This window comes from Microcaecilia unicolor, chromosome 4 (genome assembly GCF_901765095.1).
Source record: "Microcaecilia unicolor chromosome 4, aMicUni1.1, whole genome shotgun sequence".
In the NCBI taxonomy this organism is placed as follows: Eukaryota; Metazoa; Chordata; class Amphibia; order Gymnophiona; family Siphonopidae; genus Microcaecilia; species Microcaecilia unicolor.
The window spans coordinates 26,071,406-26,091,400 of NC_044034.1; the positions used below are offsets into that span (position 1 = coordinate 26,071,406).

At 41.7% G+C, this 19,995-nt stretch overlaps 1 protein-coding gene across 7 annotated transcripts in view; it reads left to right on the forward strand.

The window, feature by feature from the left end:
* The window catches only part of EMSY (EMSY transcriptional repressor, BRCA2 interacting), a 123,776-nt gene extending 109,037 nt beyond the window's left edge, over window positions 1-14,739 (forward strand). For all 7 annotated transcript variants that reach the window (XM_030200048.1, XM_030200054.1, XM_030200050.1 and 4 more), the window contains 2 exons: window positions 8,279-8,815; window positions 11,640-14,739. In XM_030200048.1, the coding sequence (XP_030055908.1) occupies window positions 8,279-8,815; window positions 11,640-11,834 (732 nt within the window). In that variant the 3' untranslated portion in view covers window positions 11,835-14,739. The remainder of the gene's footprint in view (window positions 1-8,278; window positions 8,816-11,639) is intronic.
* The last annotated feature ends 5,256 nt before the right edge of the window (window positions 14,740-19,995 follow it).

A 19,995-nucleotide genomic window follows, 5' to 3' on the forward strand; every position in this document is an offset into this window, starting at 1 on the left:
GTTAATTTCAGGTATGAAATCATGAGACTCTGTGGGGTGGACGGGAAGCGGGGCGGCTACTTCCTCCATAGGTAGACACCCGCGGGTACACCACGGGGTATTACACAACTGTTAGGGACATTGGGGGGGAAGGGAAGGGGTTTAATCAAAGGAGGGAGGGAGGGGAGGGGGATCAGGTCTGTGTGATAATAAGGGGTAATCAGTTACATGTAACAAAAAATGAAGAGCTCCTGGAAAGTAATGACCAGCGAGCAAATAGGGGAAATAAGGGAAGAATAGCAACATTGAATGAATATGGGGGAATTTAAATGCATGTCTTTGAATGTAAAAGGGCTCAATATTCCCAGAAAAAGGCAGTTGCTGTTCCGGGAATTGGTGAGGTTACAAATAGATGTGGGCCTGATTCAGGAAACTCATCTGAAGGCAAAATATGAATATCTATGCAAACATAGGCAATACCCGGTTATCTACTTTGCATCCAGTAGGGATAACACGAAAAGCAAAGGGGTGCTGGTTATGTTTCGAGGGAACAAGACCTGGGGGATAAAGAAAGTGATAAAAGATAAACAAGGGCGATATCTATTGATAATTTTTGAGCTAGCAGGCCAGACCTATACATTAGTAAATATATACGGGCCCAATACGCAACATTCGGAATTTTTCAAAGAGATAGATCTCCTGCTGTGTGGGAATATAGAAGGAACCTTATTAATGGGAGGTGATTTTAATCTTACACTGAATCCGAACTTAGATAATTCAGCAGCCGTGGCACAGTATGCTAAGCAAGATAGGCGGAATTTCCAAGATTTCCTTACACGCTGGCAGTTAATAGATTACTGGCGTAAAGATAACCCCAACGAACGCACATATACCTTTTTCTCATCAGTACATCATACGTCATCTAGGATAGATATGTGGCTAGGTGATGCCTCCCTTTTGGGACGAGCTGAAACTCCACAGATTATTCCACATACCTGGTCAGACCATTCACCGGTTATATTACAAATCAGGGGAGTAGGGCCCAGAAAACCGAGACCTCCCTGGCGAATGGATGATGCACTACTCTCAGATGCAAATAATGTAACACAAATAGAACAATCTCTTAAAGAGTATATTACTTTTAATGATAATGGGGAAGTGTCTCCAATTACCCTATGGGAAGGTCTTAAGGCTGTGACAAGGGGCTACCTTATAGCACTAAAATCACGGGTATGGAAAGCTCGATGTACACAGGAGAATGATATTCGCCAGCAACTGGCAGAGGTTGAGGCATTATTGCAAAAGGGAGAACCCACAGATCTCACAGCCCTTAAGATGCAAGCATATGACCTGCGGTCACAGTTACATGATTTGGAATTAGCTGATATAAACGAGCAGCTACAGCGAGTGCACCAGATACACTTCGAATTTGGTAATAAACCAAGTAGACTGTTAGCCCATAAATTAAAACAACAAATAACTAGAACTGGAGTAGAAGGGCTACGAGATGAAGGGGGAAACATACAATCTGATCAAAATTTTATGGAAGAGGCTTTCAGAGGATTTTATAAAAAACTTTATAAACCAGAAATAACACAGAGCCCAGAGGAGGTAGCCAATTACTTGGAGGAAATAGACCTTCCAGCACTTCCAACAGACGCGGACCAATCGTTAGGCAGTCCTATCACAATAGAAGAGATAGAGCAGACGATTAAAGGATTGGTTCCCAACAAAGCACCAGGGCCTGATGGGTTTACCAACAAATTTTATAGGTGCTTTGGAAAGATATTATCTCCTATTCTATTAAAAGTTTTCAACTCCATAAATGAGGTCACTGGCTTACCACCAACCTGGAACTTGGCGACCATTATTGTAATCCCCAAACCAGGCAAAGACCCTCTCGCATGTAGTTCTTATAGGCCTATCTCATTATTAGGGGTAGATTATAAGATATTTACTAAGATTTTAGCTACTAGATTGCAGAAATATCTCCCCGCACTAATACACGAAGATCAAGCAGGCTTTGTACAGAACCGCCAAACCTTTGATAACATAAGGAGGACATTACAGGTAATTCAAGGGGCACAGCTCACAAACTCCCCAATGTGTATACTTTCTCTGGACGCTGAAAAGGCCTTCGATCGTGTCAGCTGGCCTTTTCTTTTTGCAGCATTAAAGAAGGCGGGTATTGAAGGGAGGTTTGCGGAATGGCTAAAATCTATATACAGATTCCCGAGAGCAGGGGTACGAGTTAACGGGATTTTGTCTCGGCCATTCTCTCTCCATAGAGGCACTAGACAGGGCTGTGCATTGTCACCAATGCTGTTTGCTCTGGTTATGGAGCCTTTAGCAGCCAGAATCAGAGCAAACAATGGAATACGAGGTTTACGAGGAGGGGGGATTGAAACTAAAATACTTCTTTTTGCAGACGACATTCTGCTGCTCCTAAAAGATCCCATATCAGCTTTTCCACTGATTGGAGAGGAAATACAAGCCTACGGAGCTGTATCAGGCTTCAAAATAAACTTTGACAAATCAGAGGCACTGGATATAAATATAACTGATACACAATTAGATCAGCTGAAAGCCCAATTCCCCTACAGATGGGCACAGAAATATGTTAAATACTTGGGGGTAAATATACCTCGAAGCATAGAGGAAATTTACAAAAGTAATTTCCCAGCAAAAGCACTAGAACTGTTTCGGGAGTTGGAGAAATGGGAGGGCCTAACACTATCATGGGTAGGAAGGATTAGCGCTATCAAAATGATGGTTCTCCCAAAGCTTCTGTACTTATTTATGGCCTTACCAATTGATATTCCTGAAGATTTTTTCCGGGGCCTGCAAAGGAAGATATTTTCCTTTATCTGGAGGAAAAGACCACCCCGGGTTAGACGGGAGGTGTTGTGCCAATTAAAAGATAGGGGGGGTATGGGGGTCCCGGCAATACGTGCATACTATCAGGCAGCCCATCTAAGAATTTTAGCGATATGGATGCAAAATAAGGGAAAGATGTGGGAACGCATAGAACAGAGCTGGTTGGAACCATTTCCACTTAGGGCTATACCTTGGCTACAAAAGCAACAACTGAAGAGGGTAATGAAAGACAGTCCCCCCCTGATTCAATGGCCATTGAATACATGGTACAAGATTAGAGAGCAATTCTTCTCGGAGAGGAAGTATTTTAAACATGCATTCCTTAGATTCATACCTCAATTTGGTCCAGGAGCAATTGATAAAACATATGAGGAGTGGGAGGACATGGGATTATGTACACTGGGGCAAATGTCCGAAGAGGGGCAGGTTCCTTCTTTTCAGGTGCTGCATCGGGATCATGGGCTCTCACCGCTTCAAGTATTTCAATACTACCAGGTACGAGACTTTATCAGCCGTGATGCAGGGGAGGAATTGAGCTTAGCTGAAACAATGTTGGAAAAGGGGATGATGGGAGGAGGGGAACGAGGTTGTATCTCAAGGATATATAAGGCATTGCTTTCATGGTCCCAGCCGGTGGAATATTACACAAAAAAATGGGAATCGATAATGGGGGTACCCCTTGAACCTAAACAATGGGCACAGGCCTTCAAATCTCTTCTGAGAGTATCGATATCTAGTTCATTGATTGAGAACGGACATAAGATCTTATATAGTTGGTACTACACTCCCAGCCGCCTGGCAGCTATATATCGCTCAGGCTCAGCCCTGTGCTGGCGGCAATGTGGAGAGTTAGGAGATATGTACCATATATGGTGGGCGTGCGATCAGGCACAGAGATACTGGGAGAAGATAGGGGATTTTATTAACCAGGTGACAGGGTTACAATATCCAATGACACTGTACACATGCCTACTACACTTCAAGCCACCAGGATTCAAAAACCATATCCACAGGTTTGTCACACAGGTGTTTGTATCAGGAAAGATGGTCCTGGCGGCATGGTGGAAAAAATCACACTTACCAGATCTGTCAGTGGTTATAAATAAACTAAGATCCATTCAACTGATGTCTAAGCTTACAGCAATACGTAATGGGCAAATGGCCCATTATCACAAGATATGGGATCAGTATACTACATGGGCCTCCAAGAACATAGCGACAGTTACGCTACACACACAGACATAGGGTTGGGGGGAGGGGGGTGGGAACGGGGGAAATAAGATCAAAGTTTTATTGAATGATATAGATGAAGCTGTTAGAATTATTATTTTTTTTTTTCAATGTTTATGTTCAGTATGTCATGTTATTACAAACACAAAATGGTTATGTAAGTTATGAACATTGAATTTGGTTGATATTGAAAATGTATAAATAAACAATATAAAAAAAAAAAAATGTGAATTCTGCTTGTCTACATTTAAGAAATGTCTGAGAGACTTTTTATTTTATACAGTTTGTGCTGACTCAGCTTGAAGAACTATTACTGCTTATTTCTATAGAGCTACTAAAGTCGTACGCAGCGCTTTACGCTTGAGCATGAAGAGACAGTCCCTGCTCCACAGAGCTTACAATCTAGTGGCCTAGTGGTTAGAGTGGTGGACTTTGGTCCTGGGGAACTGGGTTCAGTTCCCACTGCAGGCATAGTTGGCTCCTTGTGACTCTGGGCAAGTCACTTAACCCTCCATTGCCCCAGGTACAAATAAAGTACCTAAGCCGCATTGAGCCTGTCATGAGTGGGAAAGCACGGGGTACAAATAAAAAACCAACAACAGACAAACAGAACAAATAAGAGAGAGGAATTACTTAAGGTGGGCAAGGTATAGATTAACTGGACTCCCTGCTGGAACTGTGTATTGTCAGATATTTTTGTGATTGTAATTTGTTTTTGTGTTTTTTTTTGGTTTTATGTATGTATGTTTGTACTCCGCCCTGGACAAGGACAGACTAGTAATAATAAATTCAGTATTTAAATGTCTGTCTCATGTCTCCCCTCGCCCGCCTTTCTTCCAAAGTATACATATTGAGATCTTTAAGTCTGTCCCCATACTCTTTTATGACGAAGACCACTTTATTAGCCACCCTCTACCAACTCCATCCTGTTTATATCTTTTTGAAGGTACGGCCTCCAGAATTGTACACAATATTCTAAATGAGGTCTCACCAGAGTGTTAAAGAAGGGGCATCATCACCTCCTTTTTCCTACTTGCCATTCCTCTCCCTATGCACCCAAGCATCCTTCTAGCTTTCCTGTCGCCTTTTCTACCTGTTTGGCCACCTTAAGATCATCACATACACATACAGTCGCACCCAAGTCCTGCTTCTCTTTTCTTGCATAAACGTTTTTCACTCTTAAACTGTACCATTCCCTTGAGTTTTTTCAGTCCAAATGCATGACCCTGCATTTTTTTAGCATTAAATCTAAGCTGTCAAATTCCTTCCTCGTATTTGAGAGAGTTATTAAAAGGAAAGAAACTAAATATCATTTGCATAAATCCCAATAGTGAATTTTCATCTTAAAAATTTTTTGACAAATGGGACCCATTGAATAACAGGGTGAGACTCCTGCTTTCAAAGGTTTCAAAACAGAGGAGTTTTCCAGGCATATGTGCTGGTGCAGATACTGTTCTGTCAGGTACGAGGAAAACTGTGACTGAACGGCACCAAACAACCCAAAGGATTCTGGTCTATTCAGAAGAATTTGATGGCTGAGTGTCAAATACAGATGAAGTATTGAGCAGAACCTTAAAATAGCAAGAATGGTAGTCCAGCCTTTGACAGATTACATCCACAGTAGAGCGGAGGAATCTCGGTGCCTTTTTACCTTCTAAATAGATTAGATTGCTCCAAAAAATCACTCACTCAAAACTGCTCTCTCTGTTTTGTTAGTTTTGCTATGGCCGGGAAAGCAGAAATAGGTTTAATTTGCACGTATCTTTGGGTTTAGTGACTTCTTCAAGAGAACAAATGATGACCATTTTTAATGAAGCAGACAATACGTGTATGTGCCAGAACAATATTCTCACTCAGGTGATGTAATATAAGGGGAGGTCCAAATTCAGTGAAGTGATGTCTGGTTCCTTAAAATGGTATGAACTGTATTCTCAGAAACCAATTTCAAACTCCTCAAAGTGTGATCAATCACTCGCTGTATATCATAAATCATCTGAATAGAATGTTAGGTATTATTAGGAAAGGAATGGAAAACAAAAATGAGGATGTTATAATGCCTTTGTATCGCTCCATGGTGCAACCGCACCTTGAATATTGTGTTCAGTTCTGGTTGCCGCATCTCAAAAAAGATATAGTGGAATTAGAAAAGGTGCAGAGAAGGGCAACGAAAATGATAAAGGGGATGGAACGACTTCCCTATGAGGAAAGCCTAAAGCAGCCAGGGCTCTTCAGCTGGGAGAAAAGGCGGCTGAGGGGAGATATGATAGGGGTCTGTAAAATAATGAGTGGAGTGGAATGAGTAGAGGTAAATTGCTTGTGTACTGTTTCCAAAAATACTAGTAGTAAATTTAAAACAAACCGGAGAAAATATTTAATGTTTCTTCACTCAATATGTAATTGAGTTCTGGAATTTGTTGCCAGAGAATGTGATAATAGCAGTTAGCTTAGCAGGGTTTAAAAAAAGGTTTGGATAATCTCCTAAGAGAAAAGTCCCTAAACCATTATTAAGATGGAATTGGGGAAAATCTACTCTTGTTTCTAGAATAAGCAGCATAAAGTCTTTGACTTTTTTGGGATCTTGTCAAATACTTGTGACCTGGATTAGCCACTGTTGGAAACAGGATACTGGGCTTGATGGACCTTCGGTCTGTCCCAGTATGGCAACGCTTATATTCATACGACTATAACAAACTCGTACAGAGACATGAGGTGAAAGTCATTTTACAATAGGTGCCTATAATAAAAGTTAAAAAATTCTCAGAAATGTGCTCGTTTTATAAAGGTTCAGTACACAGGCATGCTTTAAGAAAAAAATCAGAATAGATATAATTAAACAATGAACTGTAATTTCAATATTTATCTAAATAAATACATTTTCTCTATGGACCTTCAGAGGTGTATCTTGAATAGAGCTCCATAAGTGAGGCAAGTATAGTATCAAGAAGGAGATTTTTCCATGAATTCATGTCGAAATGTCTCCCAGTACATTTGAACTGTTTCTTTGCTCCTATATGTAAAAACAAAGACATTTAGAAGAAACTAGCTAAATGAACTGCGTTCGAAAATGTGGATTGAAATAGATAAGTAGAGCTATTTTATTAAAATTTTAGCTAATATTGAAACTGTTGGTGTGTCTAAGAGTACCATTGGAATTGAAGAATATTATTAAAATTGAAGATTATTGTGACCTGATGAAGAGAAATGGTGCTTATCTTTCATGAGGATTCATACATGTTTGACAAGTACCTCTGAAGGTCCACAGAGAATTTATTTATCTGAATAAATAGGTATAGAAATTAGTTTCATTGTTTTGTAAATGTAGCAGAAGTGCTTATATTTCTTTCACAATATAGGCTACTACAGTCAACCACAACCGTACATATATGTTCTCGCACAAATGTACACCTGCTCCTAGGCAGGTTGTACATGTATGAGTGTATCACAACTGTACCCTTGCTGCAACAAAGCTGCACCGTCCCCCACTCTCCCTCCTCCACCCCCGGAAATGCCTAAAAATGTGTTTGCCACTGTCGGCATGCATGCTTGGTCCAGGTGTATAAGAACCATTTTCCACATATATAATTTACATGCATAAAATTTGTAATAGAATTACCCCAGAGTGAGCAAAACATTTTTTTAGTTCAGGTCCTTAAAGTAGCCTGGGTAGTCCACGTGACATTGTGATTGGCTGCTGCATGTTCTCTTGTGCTTAACCCAGGAGCTGCAACTGTTGTTTAAATAGCAGTGGGTTGTTTGTGCTGCATGGGGGGCTGTTTGTGTTATGTTGTCTGTGGAAAGGAAGGTGTAGAACAGGGGAAATGACCCATAAATGGATTCATTGATATGAGTTAAAGTAAAAAAAAAAAAAAAAAAGAGTAGTGGGTTCATGCAGCAACTTCCTAATGGACATGAAAGCAATAAGTGTGGTGATGGAGTTCAAGGGGGAAAAAGCCCGAGGAATCTGTTTGCAAGTACATGAGAGATCTAATAAGGTTTCCAGTATTAAAACAGAAAGAAAGATGATTAACCTGGAGGGGCTTTGTGGTGGTGGTCTTTCCTGTTCTGTTTCAGTCTGAGTTATTGCTGATTAGCTTATGCACTGTATTCCATCAATCAGAGTTCTAGGTGGATTCCAGTAAAACAGTGTGCGTTCATTCTTTTTAAACACTCAACAAAAATGTTGTTTTCTTAGGTGCAGCAGCCAATTATAACACAAGGATCAGCTGTTACAAAGATCACATTTGAAGGGCACCAGCCACCTACGGTTTCCAAGGCAGCCACTGGAGTGTGCATACCAAAGCTGATAGTTCCGGTCACAAGTGGATTTTCTGCACAGGCACCTGAGAAGACTGTAGTAGCGGACATACTGAAAATGTCCATGATGGAAGCCCAGATTGACACAAATGTGGAACCAGTGACAGCAGATCCCCTGAACAAGGGAGTCACTACTGTTAAACTCCGCCGGGAGCCTGAGCCCACTATACCTTCCACCCAGTTGCCGAGAGTGACCACAGTGGGTGTGACTACGACTCCTCCGCTCCCGCAGCTACAGAAATGCAAAGAGCCAGTTTCAAACCCTCCTCCACCTCTCGCTGCTCCTCCTCCTCCTCCGCCACCTCTCACCAGGAAAGTGGATCCTCCTGTGGCACCTGCAAGCAGCCAGTTTATACATATTCAGAACATATCCCAGAAGAAAACAGATGAAATGCCTACTGAAATTATAATCCAGGTAAGACAGAATGTGAGAGAGCCAAGTCAAAATTCAGTTTGTGTGTGCAGAGATACTGATACTTAGTTACTAGGGCTGCATGCTAATTGCATGGTTAAAAAAAAATTAATTGTGGCTAAAAATAGTTAATTGTGCTCCAGCATCTTTCCCTCCCTTCTCCCTCCCATCTTAGCAGTGGCAGCAGTACTTGCTGCCTGCAGCCTGTTTCAGAGCTTTCCCTCTGGCCCGTCCCAGTCTTGTGGAAACAGGAAGTTGCGTCAGAGGGGGCGGAGTAGATCAAAGGAAATGCTCTGAAGCACGCTGTAGGCAGTGAGTGAATATCACAGCCAGGACTGAGAAGACCCTGATGTAAGGTACACTCGGGGGAGGGGGGGAGGGAGTTGAGAGAGGGGGAGATGCTGGACTTTGAATTACATGGGGGGGGGGGGGGGGGAGGAAGATAGGGAGATTCTGTCCAGTGGGCCAGAGAGAAGGATGGAGAGAAAGATAATGGACCTGGGGGTTGGAAGGAAGAGGGAGATATTTAGATTCAGAGGGGTGGAGGGACAGAAGAGAGATAATCAACTTGTGGGGAAGGGAAGAAAGAAAGAGATATATTGGACCTGAGGGGGGGGGGGGGAGTCGGATGTAAGGAAGAGAGAGAAAAGAGGGGTGAAGGGAGGGAGACGTGCTGGACAATGGGTCGAAGGAAGGAAAAAGAATGGAAGAGATGTTAGACCTGGGGACAGGACAGAGGGGGCTATTGGTCCTTCTAATCATGTGATTACAAATTTTAATCAAAATGAAGCCCTATTGGTTACAGAAGAATAAACAGATACAGTAGGAAGATTGTAACTTAGCAGAGATTGTATGGAGACTTTGTGAAAGCATGATTTGAATGTTTAAGACTCAAGACGTTACCCAACTTGTATTGCACTGCACAAATGGTATGGTATATCGTCTTTCCACTAATGATTTCAGATATTTGGTCAAATGTTGTCAAATATGAGTTTTCAGCAATGAATTGAATTGTCCCTTTCAAGTCTTTTGGCTGACATTGAGTGCTGTTGAATATTGGGAGGTGAGAAGTGAGGAGAATTAACTCCCTCAGCCCCACTGGGGACACAAGGTCAAACTTCCTGAAAAAAACAAAATGTGATGTCCTTCCTCGCTGCTAATCCAAGGAATTTGGTTTTGTCCCTTCCCAGCAATGATCCTGGTATTTGACTGCAAGCCTCCTAACCCTCAAGAGTTCTTAGGTTTGGGAGTTTGTTTCATTCCTCTGCACAAAATCACTCTTGACATTTTGGATTCTACAGTTGATCTCAACACAAAAATAAAAATCAGCTGTGAGTTTGTAGAGGGTGCTTCACAACCAAAATGCTAGTCTGAAGCAGAACTTCTCAAACTTCTATTCATCATAAGTCTACTTTAACAGTTAAAAATTCACATGACCTCTAAATAATGATGATGATAAAATAGCAGACCTCAGCTCTTTCTTTTCTCATTTACTTCATATTTTTGGCATCCCCCTGCCCTCCCCCCACACACAGCCATAGCAGCAGCAGTAGTCAGCTCAAGGCCCTGTGTGTACTCGGACCCCAGCCCAATAGGAAGCCCACACTAGAGGAAGGCGCAGGGCATATGAACATTCACTGACTTACAGGCACCATTCTAATTGCAGCCACTACTGGGCATAGGTCACTTTGGAGGTCCTAAGGGAGGGAAAGTAGCTTTCCTGCTTATTTTCAAAGGAGAAGGGCAGCCATCTTCCGACACAAATCGGGAGATGGGCGCTCTTCTCCTAATGGCGGCCAAATCGGCATAATCGAAAGCCGATTTTGGCCAGCCTGAACTGCTTTCTGTCGCAGGGCCGGCCAAACTTCAAGGGGGCGTGTCGGCAGTGTACTGAAGGCGGGACAGGGGTGTCGTTAAGAGATGGCCGGCCTCGGCCGATAATGGGAAAAAAGAAGGCCGGCCGTGATGAGCATTTGGCCGACTTTACTTGGTCCCTTTTTGTTCACGACCAAGCCTTGAAAAGGTGCCCGAACTGACCAGGTGACCACCGGAGGGAATCGTGGATCACCTCCCCCAGTGGTCACCAACCCCCTCCCACCTAAAAAAAAAAAAAAAAATGAAAACATTTTTTTTGCCAGCCTCAAATGTCATACCCAGCTCCATCACAGCACTATGCAGGTCCTGGAGCAGTTTTTAGTGGGTACTGCAGTGCACCTCAGGCAGGCGGACTCAGGCCCATCCCCCCATCTACCTGTTACACTTGTGGTGGTAAATGGGAGCCCCCCCGTTACCCTTTAAGGGCTATGGTATTGTTGTACAGTTGTGGGTGGGGGGTTTTGGGGGGGCTCAGCACACAAGGTAAGGGACCTATGCACCTGGGATCAATTTGTGAAGTCCACTGCAGTGCCCCCTAGGGTGCCCGGTTGGTGTCCTGGCATGCCAGGGGGACCCACTGCACTACAAATGCTGGCTCCTCCCACAACCAAATGGCTTGGATTTGGCCGGGTTTGAGATGGCCGCCATTAGTTTCCAGTGGCGGCTATCTTTAAGGGCGGCCCAAATGTTAAAATTTGGCCGGCTCTGACCGTATTATCGAAACGAAAGATGGCCGCTCATCTTGTTTTGATAATACGGTCGGATACGCCGCTTTACGGGGCCGTCATTACAGATGGCCGCCCCGTTCGATTATGCCCCTCTTTGTGTCTACAGTTTCAGAACCAGAGATTTGAAAGAAGATAAAAAAAAATGGTATTCTTTCCAATGTGACTTTCTGAAAGTAGCTGTGATTGGGTGCCCTAAAAACATTTCTTTGTTCTTTTCCTTTCAGACAATCCCTCAGTATTCCATTCCCTGTCACTCCAGTACAAATGTTGTGGTGGAGCCCAGTGGGCTCCTGGAGCTCAATAATTTCACCAGTCAGCGGCTGGCAGATGAAGAAACAGCCATGGAGCAGGATGTGGACAGCAGTGCCGAGGAGGGCACGGAGCCCAGCCCCTCACAGAGTTCTGCAGAACAGTCCTAGCAGAACGGACATCGGAGAAGCTCCGTCATAAGCCCTTGCACACCTCTGTAATTATGACAGGGCTGTGCTTTGCACTTTGCATAGGATGGTTCTGTGAGCCCTAAACATCCGCATCTAGCTGGGCTGGTTTTAATTGGACCATTCTGCCGAGGCAGAGACTTTTTGGCCTGCTGTGCACAAATATGAGACCAGTTCACATGATGGTAAAAACCATAGTCTGAGGATGAAGTGTTCATAATTTTTCCAACATGTCGGGATGGTGTCCAACACTGCCAGAAAAGCAGCCTTGGAACAGGGTGCTGAAATTTTACCCAAGTTGAAATGGAAGGACTTTTTAAACTTCATACTGTGGTTAGTGCCCCGAGAACCGCATTGTCAACAGGAGTGGGTTACCAAAGTCTTTAACATGTTCTCTTGATCCCACAGTCAAGTTAGATTTTCAGGATATTTACAGTGAATATGCATGAATAAATGTGCATTTTATCTCATGCGTATTAATTGTGGATATCCTGATAGTTTGACAGCAGGATCAATAGGACAAGTTTTGCTACCACTGTTGTAGAGAATCAGAAGTCACTGTAGAGAAAACGGTTAATGGTGCAATTTTCAAACTGCATTGCCGAGAACCCCCTTTTTTTTTTTTTTTTTTTTTTGAAACCTGTGATTTTTACTTCATTTTCAAAGTGAAAGTATGTTTGCTTTTACTTTGAGAGAGATTGTATCTGCGGACATTGGTGCTTGTGTTTTTCTGCGGGTACGTTTGCAACAGAAAAAGCATAGATTGCGTTTTTCCAATCTGCTTCTCGTTTCCTTTTCTGATGAGAATGCCAGCTTCTAATGTGGCAAAACGTTCGTGCGTGGAACCCCCGTTTGATAATTTTAGCTGCCAGAGGTTGGGCAATTTTCAGACAGTCCATTTACTCTGATAAATCTCTACTTGGGTAATTGGCATTTGAAAATTACTTTCTAAGTGGGACATCATCCCTGCCTTTGAGGTGCCTTTGCAGACTTGCCTGCTGCACGTGTATTTAAAATATCTCATGTGAGAAAAGTGTTCTGGACTGTTTGTTTTTATTTTATTTTTATGAAGTCCTATGGATTTCAGGAACCATCCAGATTTCTTAGCACTTGTTGTGGGGCGGGGGGGGATGGGGGGGAGGGCACTGTCCAAGATTTTGATTCTCCAGTTGATGTACAGATAATAAAATGAGGTGTAGTGTTTGTGCTTCACGAGCTGTGACATTTGCCAAATGTATTTTTTAAAAAGTTGGTGCAAGCAGATGTAAACATGTAACCAGACATCTTTTTATAGCTCTGTATGTTTTGGCGTGCAGTCTGAAGCTGGGCCGGGTGAAAATGCTTATTGCAGCATCACTCACATGCATATGAAGTAGCAGAAAGCCTCATTCAGGAATACTGACTTCTTTTCCTGATGTGATGTATGATTCTCTCATTTCAGGGGCAATTTGACAGTATCTGTACTTACATTTTAGCTATCAACAGCCTCATTTATTGAGATTTATTTATTTTTTACTTGTATATTTCCAGGAAATGAACTTATTTAAAGATAAAAAAAAAAAATTCTCCTGAGTCAGGTTATTCTTTGGAGATTCAAATGACTTCTGTGTGTTGTGGCTACTATTGCTGGATCTGATCTTGCTGATTTAAAAAAAACAAAACAAAAAAACCCAAACAAAAAAAAAAAAGTACTTTTTTTTTTTCCTGAGTTGGGTTGGATAGATCTTTCAGAGTGTCACATATTAAACTCAAGAACTCCAAAACAGTTCTAGAAATCAGGTGTGTTTCATAGAAGTCCTTTTTAAAACAAAGCTTGCATATATCCTCACCCGACTTTTTTAATATTGGAAGGCTTTTATTGAACCCAACAGCACCTACACAGCTTAGCAAAACAACTTTCAATCAACAACGTTTAACACACCTGGACATGAAAACCAAAATACTGCTATTACTGATCATTTCTGTGGCGCTACTAGATATATGCAGTGCTGTACAAATTTTCAGGTACTTTCTCTATCCCAAGAGGGCTCACAGTCGGTTTTTATACCTTGTTTACTATTATCTTGAACAGGTAATCCACCATGCGGCTAAAAATCAAACAACCTCCCTTATTGTACAACTCCAACCAAAAAGGAGAGAGGGGGGAAAAAATCCCTAATGAGGTATAGTAAAAGCTCAAATCAAGACTACTGTACCAACCAGCATCAGTATTAGCAGACCATAACTTAGTCACAGAGCTACAGATTTGTTATGTTTTGTTTAGTTGACATTGAGATTGAACCCTTCTAATTTTATCATGCTAACCTTTAAATCCAGAAACTCTGAAACAGTGACTAAAATCCCCAGGCAAATTAGACAAGGTACTAAGAGGATGAGCAAGACCGAATGATGTCAACAAAACTGGGCAATTTGATATTCCTGCTTCCCTACCTTAATACCCTGGACAACAGGCTTAACAAATATAACTGAAGCAAAATGTTCCATCACCAAAGCAAGTAGGAGACAGCCCTGATGTGTACCTCTACTCAAATTAAACGACCTCTAAATGATCCCTTGGGCCAATCTTTGCAAATACGTGATCCAAAAACTTCCAATATCACCAGCCTGGGCTGTGTGTATTCAGTTATTCTTCGAATATTGTTGGAAGCTTGTCTTTATGACACAAAACACACCTGATTGGGAAGGATCAATCCAGGTAATGCCCCAGCCAGCCTAGTAGCCAGGACCTTTGCCAGTACCTTTACATCTGTGTTTAATACTGAGAATATTGACTTCTGTTCCTGACATGATGTATGATTTTCAGGGGCAAATGACAGTATTTGTATTTACATTTCAGCTATCGATGGCCTCATTTATTGAGATGTATTTATTTTTTACTTGTATATTTCCAGGAAATGAACATATTTAAAGATAAAAAAAAAAACATTTCTCCTGTTTTGAGTCAGGTTATTCTTTGGAGATTCAGTTGACTTTTATGTGTTGTGGCTACTATTGCTGGATCTGCTCTTTTGGGATTACTGAAATCCAGGCTCCCCTCATAGAAGCAGGAAGAGCCTCACCAGCTTGAGCTAATTAAGGCATCAGCCATCAAAGGTGCCAGATCAGCTCTAAAAAGCTTATAAAATCTGCTTGAGAAGCCATGCAAGCTTGGGACTTTCTCAGCTGGCAAGACCTTGATTCCCTCAATACCTTTGCAGGGGTATTAGGTTTTGTCCTTCAAACAAACTCTCTGGGTAGGTGTCAAGATAGGCAATGGGATAGATTCCAAATATGAAGCAATGACCTCTCCCATGATCTCTGAATTACACTTATAAAAACGCTGTAAAGAGACATTAACTTCTCTCTAATATGAGATGACTATATTAAAAGATGATCCACTCTGTCCTTAATTTTTGTGATAGTCCTATCTAGCTGTAGCAAAGGCCAAAAGCTTATTAGCTATAAATGAAATCTGTCATTAAACTAGCTATTTAAGTGAAATTGTGCCCTCAAGTTCTGCATATGCCCTTGTTGGCCCAGTAAACGTGCTTAGATTCTAGCATTTGAATTTGAGTCCTCCGGTTTTGGATATTGTTCCCAAGATTGTTTACTGTGGAGGCTACTTTGATTTAAAAAAACAAAACAAAACATAAAAATGAACAAAAAAACCTAGACCTGGCCCTGAGTGCACCTTGTACAACCCCTGGTTTAAAAAAAATTTTTTTACACATAAATGAAAAAAGTGGAGGTCTTGAAGAAAAAAGTGGGAGGATGACCACGGATGCCAAAGACTGGAGAGGTTTGTACTTGGTCTCACACTATTATACTCTGACCATTTACCTATTACTCCTCTACTCTTCAGAAGCTTACATTGAGTGCCTCCCCTTTCGTTTGAATGTTCAGCCTTCTCTAGATTTTGCACTTATCAACCACCACCGATATCTTCTATTTCTCTCGCTAGCTTGCAAACCCTCATCACCCATTAATTATCTCCTTTTTTATTTATATGTAGATAATAATTCTGACCCTTACAGTGCTGATTTCAGACTTTATTTTTTGCCATGACCTTCATCTAACACAGCATGTTTCTGCCCCTACACATGTAGCAGAACACACTCTTGATGTCCATCTGCCCAACCCAGATTCATCAGACACAAATGATCTTATTACACCATTACCTTGAACCAATCAGGTATCTCCCTTTTAAATTCCTTAACTCAGGCACCACATACCTTTTTCTCTCCATTCCATCACATTGGAGTCTAGAGAGACACTGGGATCTTTTCTAACTTCTCAACTCTCCCTGTCGAAGACCAACTTGTTTGCTGGAATTCTAGGCTACCAGCATTGGACAAGACTGCCCCACTTAAAAATAATTTATTATCACAAAAGAAGACACAAATGTGGTACTCCTCTGATCCCCACCTTCTTAAAATACATGCCAGAAGGAGCATACTTGGTGCAAGCACTGTACAACTGAAAAGAGTGGAGGAGTGGCCTAGTGGTTAGGGTGGTGGACTTTGGTCCTGAGGAACTGAGTTCCATTCCCACTTCAGGCACAGGCAGCTCCTTGTGACTCTGGGCAAGTCACTTAACCCTCCATTGCCCCATGTAAGCTGCATTGAGCCTGCCATGAGTGGGAAAGCGCGGGGTACAAATGTAACAAAAATAAAATAGATACTATTGGAGATTGTACATGGAATGTTGCTACTATTGGAGATTGTACATGGAATGTTGCTATTCCACTAGCAACATTCCATGTAGAAGGCTGCGCAGGCTTCTGTTTCTGTGAGTCTGACGTCCTGCACATACGTGCAGGACGTCAGACTCACAGAAGCAGAAGCCTGCGCGGCCACATTGGTGATCTGCAAGGGCCGACTTCTAGTGGAATAGCAACATTCCATGTAGAATCTCAAATAGTAGCAACAGTGGAGGAGTGGCCTAGTGGTTAGGGTGGTGGACTTTGGTCCTGGGGGGACTGAGTTTGATTCCCACTTCAGGCACAGGCAGCTCCTTGTGACTCTGGGCAAGTCACTTAACCCTCCATTGCCGCATTGAGCCTGCCATGAGTGGGAAAGCGCGGGGTACAAATGTATAACAAAAATAAATTAAAAAATAAAATAAAATTCTAAGCAATATAAGGAATTGGTAGGCACCTATAAACTGACACTTCAGTCAATGCGGAGATCCTATAATTCTAAATTAATAAACTCAGCCAAACTTTTCTTCAAATACTTCAGCCTGTCACCACAAACCCATATCACAAATCCACCAAAACCTCACCTTTGGTTGTAGACATAGCCCAGTACCTTAGGGATAAGATTGATACATTGTACATATCCTTTAACCTAATGTCCTCTTGTGCCCTTCCCCCCCCCCCCCCCCCACACACCCTCCCCCCCCCCCCCCCCCCCACACACACACCCTATCTTTGCCACAGCATTCTGTATAGTACTTTTCATGCCTTTAATTCTCCTACAGTCACAGATGGTCAGAACATCCTAAAATAACACCAGCATTGTGCCACATGACCCTATAAAGACATTTTTATTGCCATCTTCTCATATCTGCATACTATAGACATTTGTTTGCTAGAATCAGCTATTGTTCCACAAACTTGGAAATCATTGTACATCTGTCCTAGAATTGAATGGTCATAAAAAGAACACCAACATGAGAACATAAAAGTAGCCATACTGGGTCAGACCAATGGTCCATCTAGCCCAGTATCCTGTTTCTAATAGTGGCCAAGCCAGATTACAAGTACCTGGCAGAACCAAATTGTGGCATCACTCCATCCTACCAATCCCAGGGCAAGCAGTTGCTTCCCCATGTCTATCTGAATAGCAGACTATGGACTTTTTCTCCAGGAACTCGTCCAAACCTTTTTTTAAACTCAGATACACTAACCGCTTTTACTACATCCTCCGGCAAAGAGTTCCAGAGCTTAACTATTCGTTGAGTGAGAAAATATTTCCTCTTATTTGTTTTAAAAGTATTTCCATGTAACTTTCTTGAGTGTCCCCTAGTCTTTGTACTTTTGGAATGAGTAAAAAAAAATCGATTTCCTTCTAATTGTTCTACACCACTCAGGATTTTGTAGACCTTAATCATATCTCTCCTCCAAACTGAAGAGCCCTAATCTCTTTAGCCTTTCCTCATATGAGAAGTTCCATCCCCTTTATCATTTTGGTCGCTCTTCTTTGAACCTTTTCTAGTTCTGCTATACCTTTTTAGAGATACGGTGACCAGAACTGAGCGCAATACTCAAGGTGAGGTTGCACCATGGAGCGATACAGAGGCATTATATTAATTTCGGCCTTATTCGCCATCCCTTTCCTAACAGTTTCTGGCATCCTGTTTGCTTTTCTGGCTGCCGCCACACATTGAGCAGAAGATTTCAGTGTATTATCTACAATGACGTGCATCGCCTTGCATTTGTCCATATTAAATTTCATCTGCCATTTGGATGCCCAGTCTTCCAATTTCCTAAAGTCTTCCTGCAATATTTTACAGTCTGCACGTGTTTTAAGAACCTTGAATAGTTTGTGTCATCTGCAAATTTAATCACCTCGCTCGTCATTCCGATTTCCATATCATTTATAAATATGTTAAATAGCACTGGTCCCAGTACTGATCCCTGTGGCATTCCACTGTTCACCCTCCTCCATTGAGACAAAATGACTATTTAACCCTACCCTCTGTTTTCTGTTCAATAACCAATTCCCTAATCCACACCAGAACTTTGCCTCCTATCCCATGACTCTATTTTTCTCAGGATTCTCTCATTAAGAACTTTATCAAAAGTTTTCTGAAAATCTAGATACACTACATCAACTGGCTCACCTTTATCCACATGTTTATTCATGCCTTCAAAGAAATGAAGCAAATTGGTGAGGCAAGACTTTTCTTGGCTGAACCCATGCTAACTCTGTCCCATTAAACCATGTTTGTCTCTGTTCCATTATTTTATTCTTTATAATAGTTTCCACTATTTTGCCCGGCATCGTCAGGCTTACTGGTCTGTAATTTTACGGATCACATTTAAAAATTGGCATCACATTAGCCACTTCCAATCTTCAGTTGCTATGGACAATTTTAACGACAGGTTACATAATTGCTAACAGCAGATCAGCAATTTCATGCTTGAGTTCTTTGAGTACCCTTGGATGTATGTCATCCAGTCCAGGAGATTTACTACTCTTTAATTTGTTGATTTGGCTCAGTACATCTTCCAGGTTCACCAAGATTTCTTTCAGTTCCTCTGCATCATCGCCCTTGAAAACCATTTCCAGTACAGGCAGATCTCTTACATCTTCTAATGTAAAGATTGAAGCAAAGAATTCATTCAGTTTCTCCGCTATGGCCTTCCTGGGTGCCCCTTTTGCTCCTTCGGCTTTCTGCTTCTGATGTACCTGAAAAAGTTGTTACTGTGAGTTTTAGCCAGTGCGGCAAATTTCTGTTCATATTCTGTTTTAGCCTTCTTTACTAATGCTTTGTATTTGACTTGCTAGTGCTTATGTTTCTTCTTATTTTCTTCATTTGGGTCCTTTTTCCATTCTTTAAAGGACATTCTTTTGGTTGTAATAGCCTCTTTCACTTCACCTTTTAACCATGGTGGCTGTCATTCTCTCTTCTTTCCACCTTTGCAAGTTTGTGGAATGCATCTGATCTGGGCTTCCAAGATGGTATTTTTGACTAATGCACAAATATAAAATATTGGAGAACAAAATTTACAAAATAAATTCCAAAAAAGACAATTTTGTGAAGAACATTGAAGGGAGGCAAACTGTAGCTTATTATCATTATTATTATTTTTTTTTAATGAAACTGCCACAGATGGTCTACATAGATGACCCTTCACAAGTGGCTACAATCACTGGTTTCAATGAAGCTTCGAAAACAGCAGCAGAAAACAACTCCTAACCAGGAGAAAAAAAACTGCTATTAAAACCGAGCACTACAATTTATAACAAAAATTGCCAGTTTCCTCATAATCAATGTTCATATAAAGCCAGAAAAATTACATCAAAAAGCTGAACCTGTGCACAGATAAAATACTTAGTTCTCAAACGGGAATCCTGGCAAAACACACTCTGGGTCTCCTCAGCTGGTAAATCCACTGCAAATCTCATGTAGCACAGAATCTGTAATCCTCAACAAG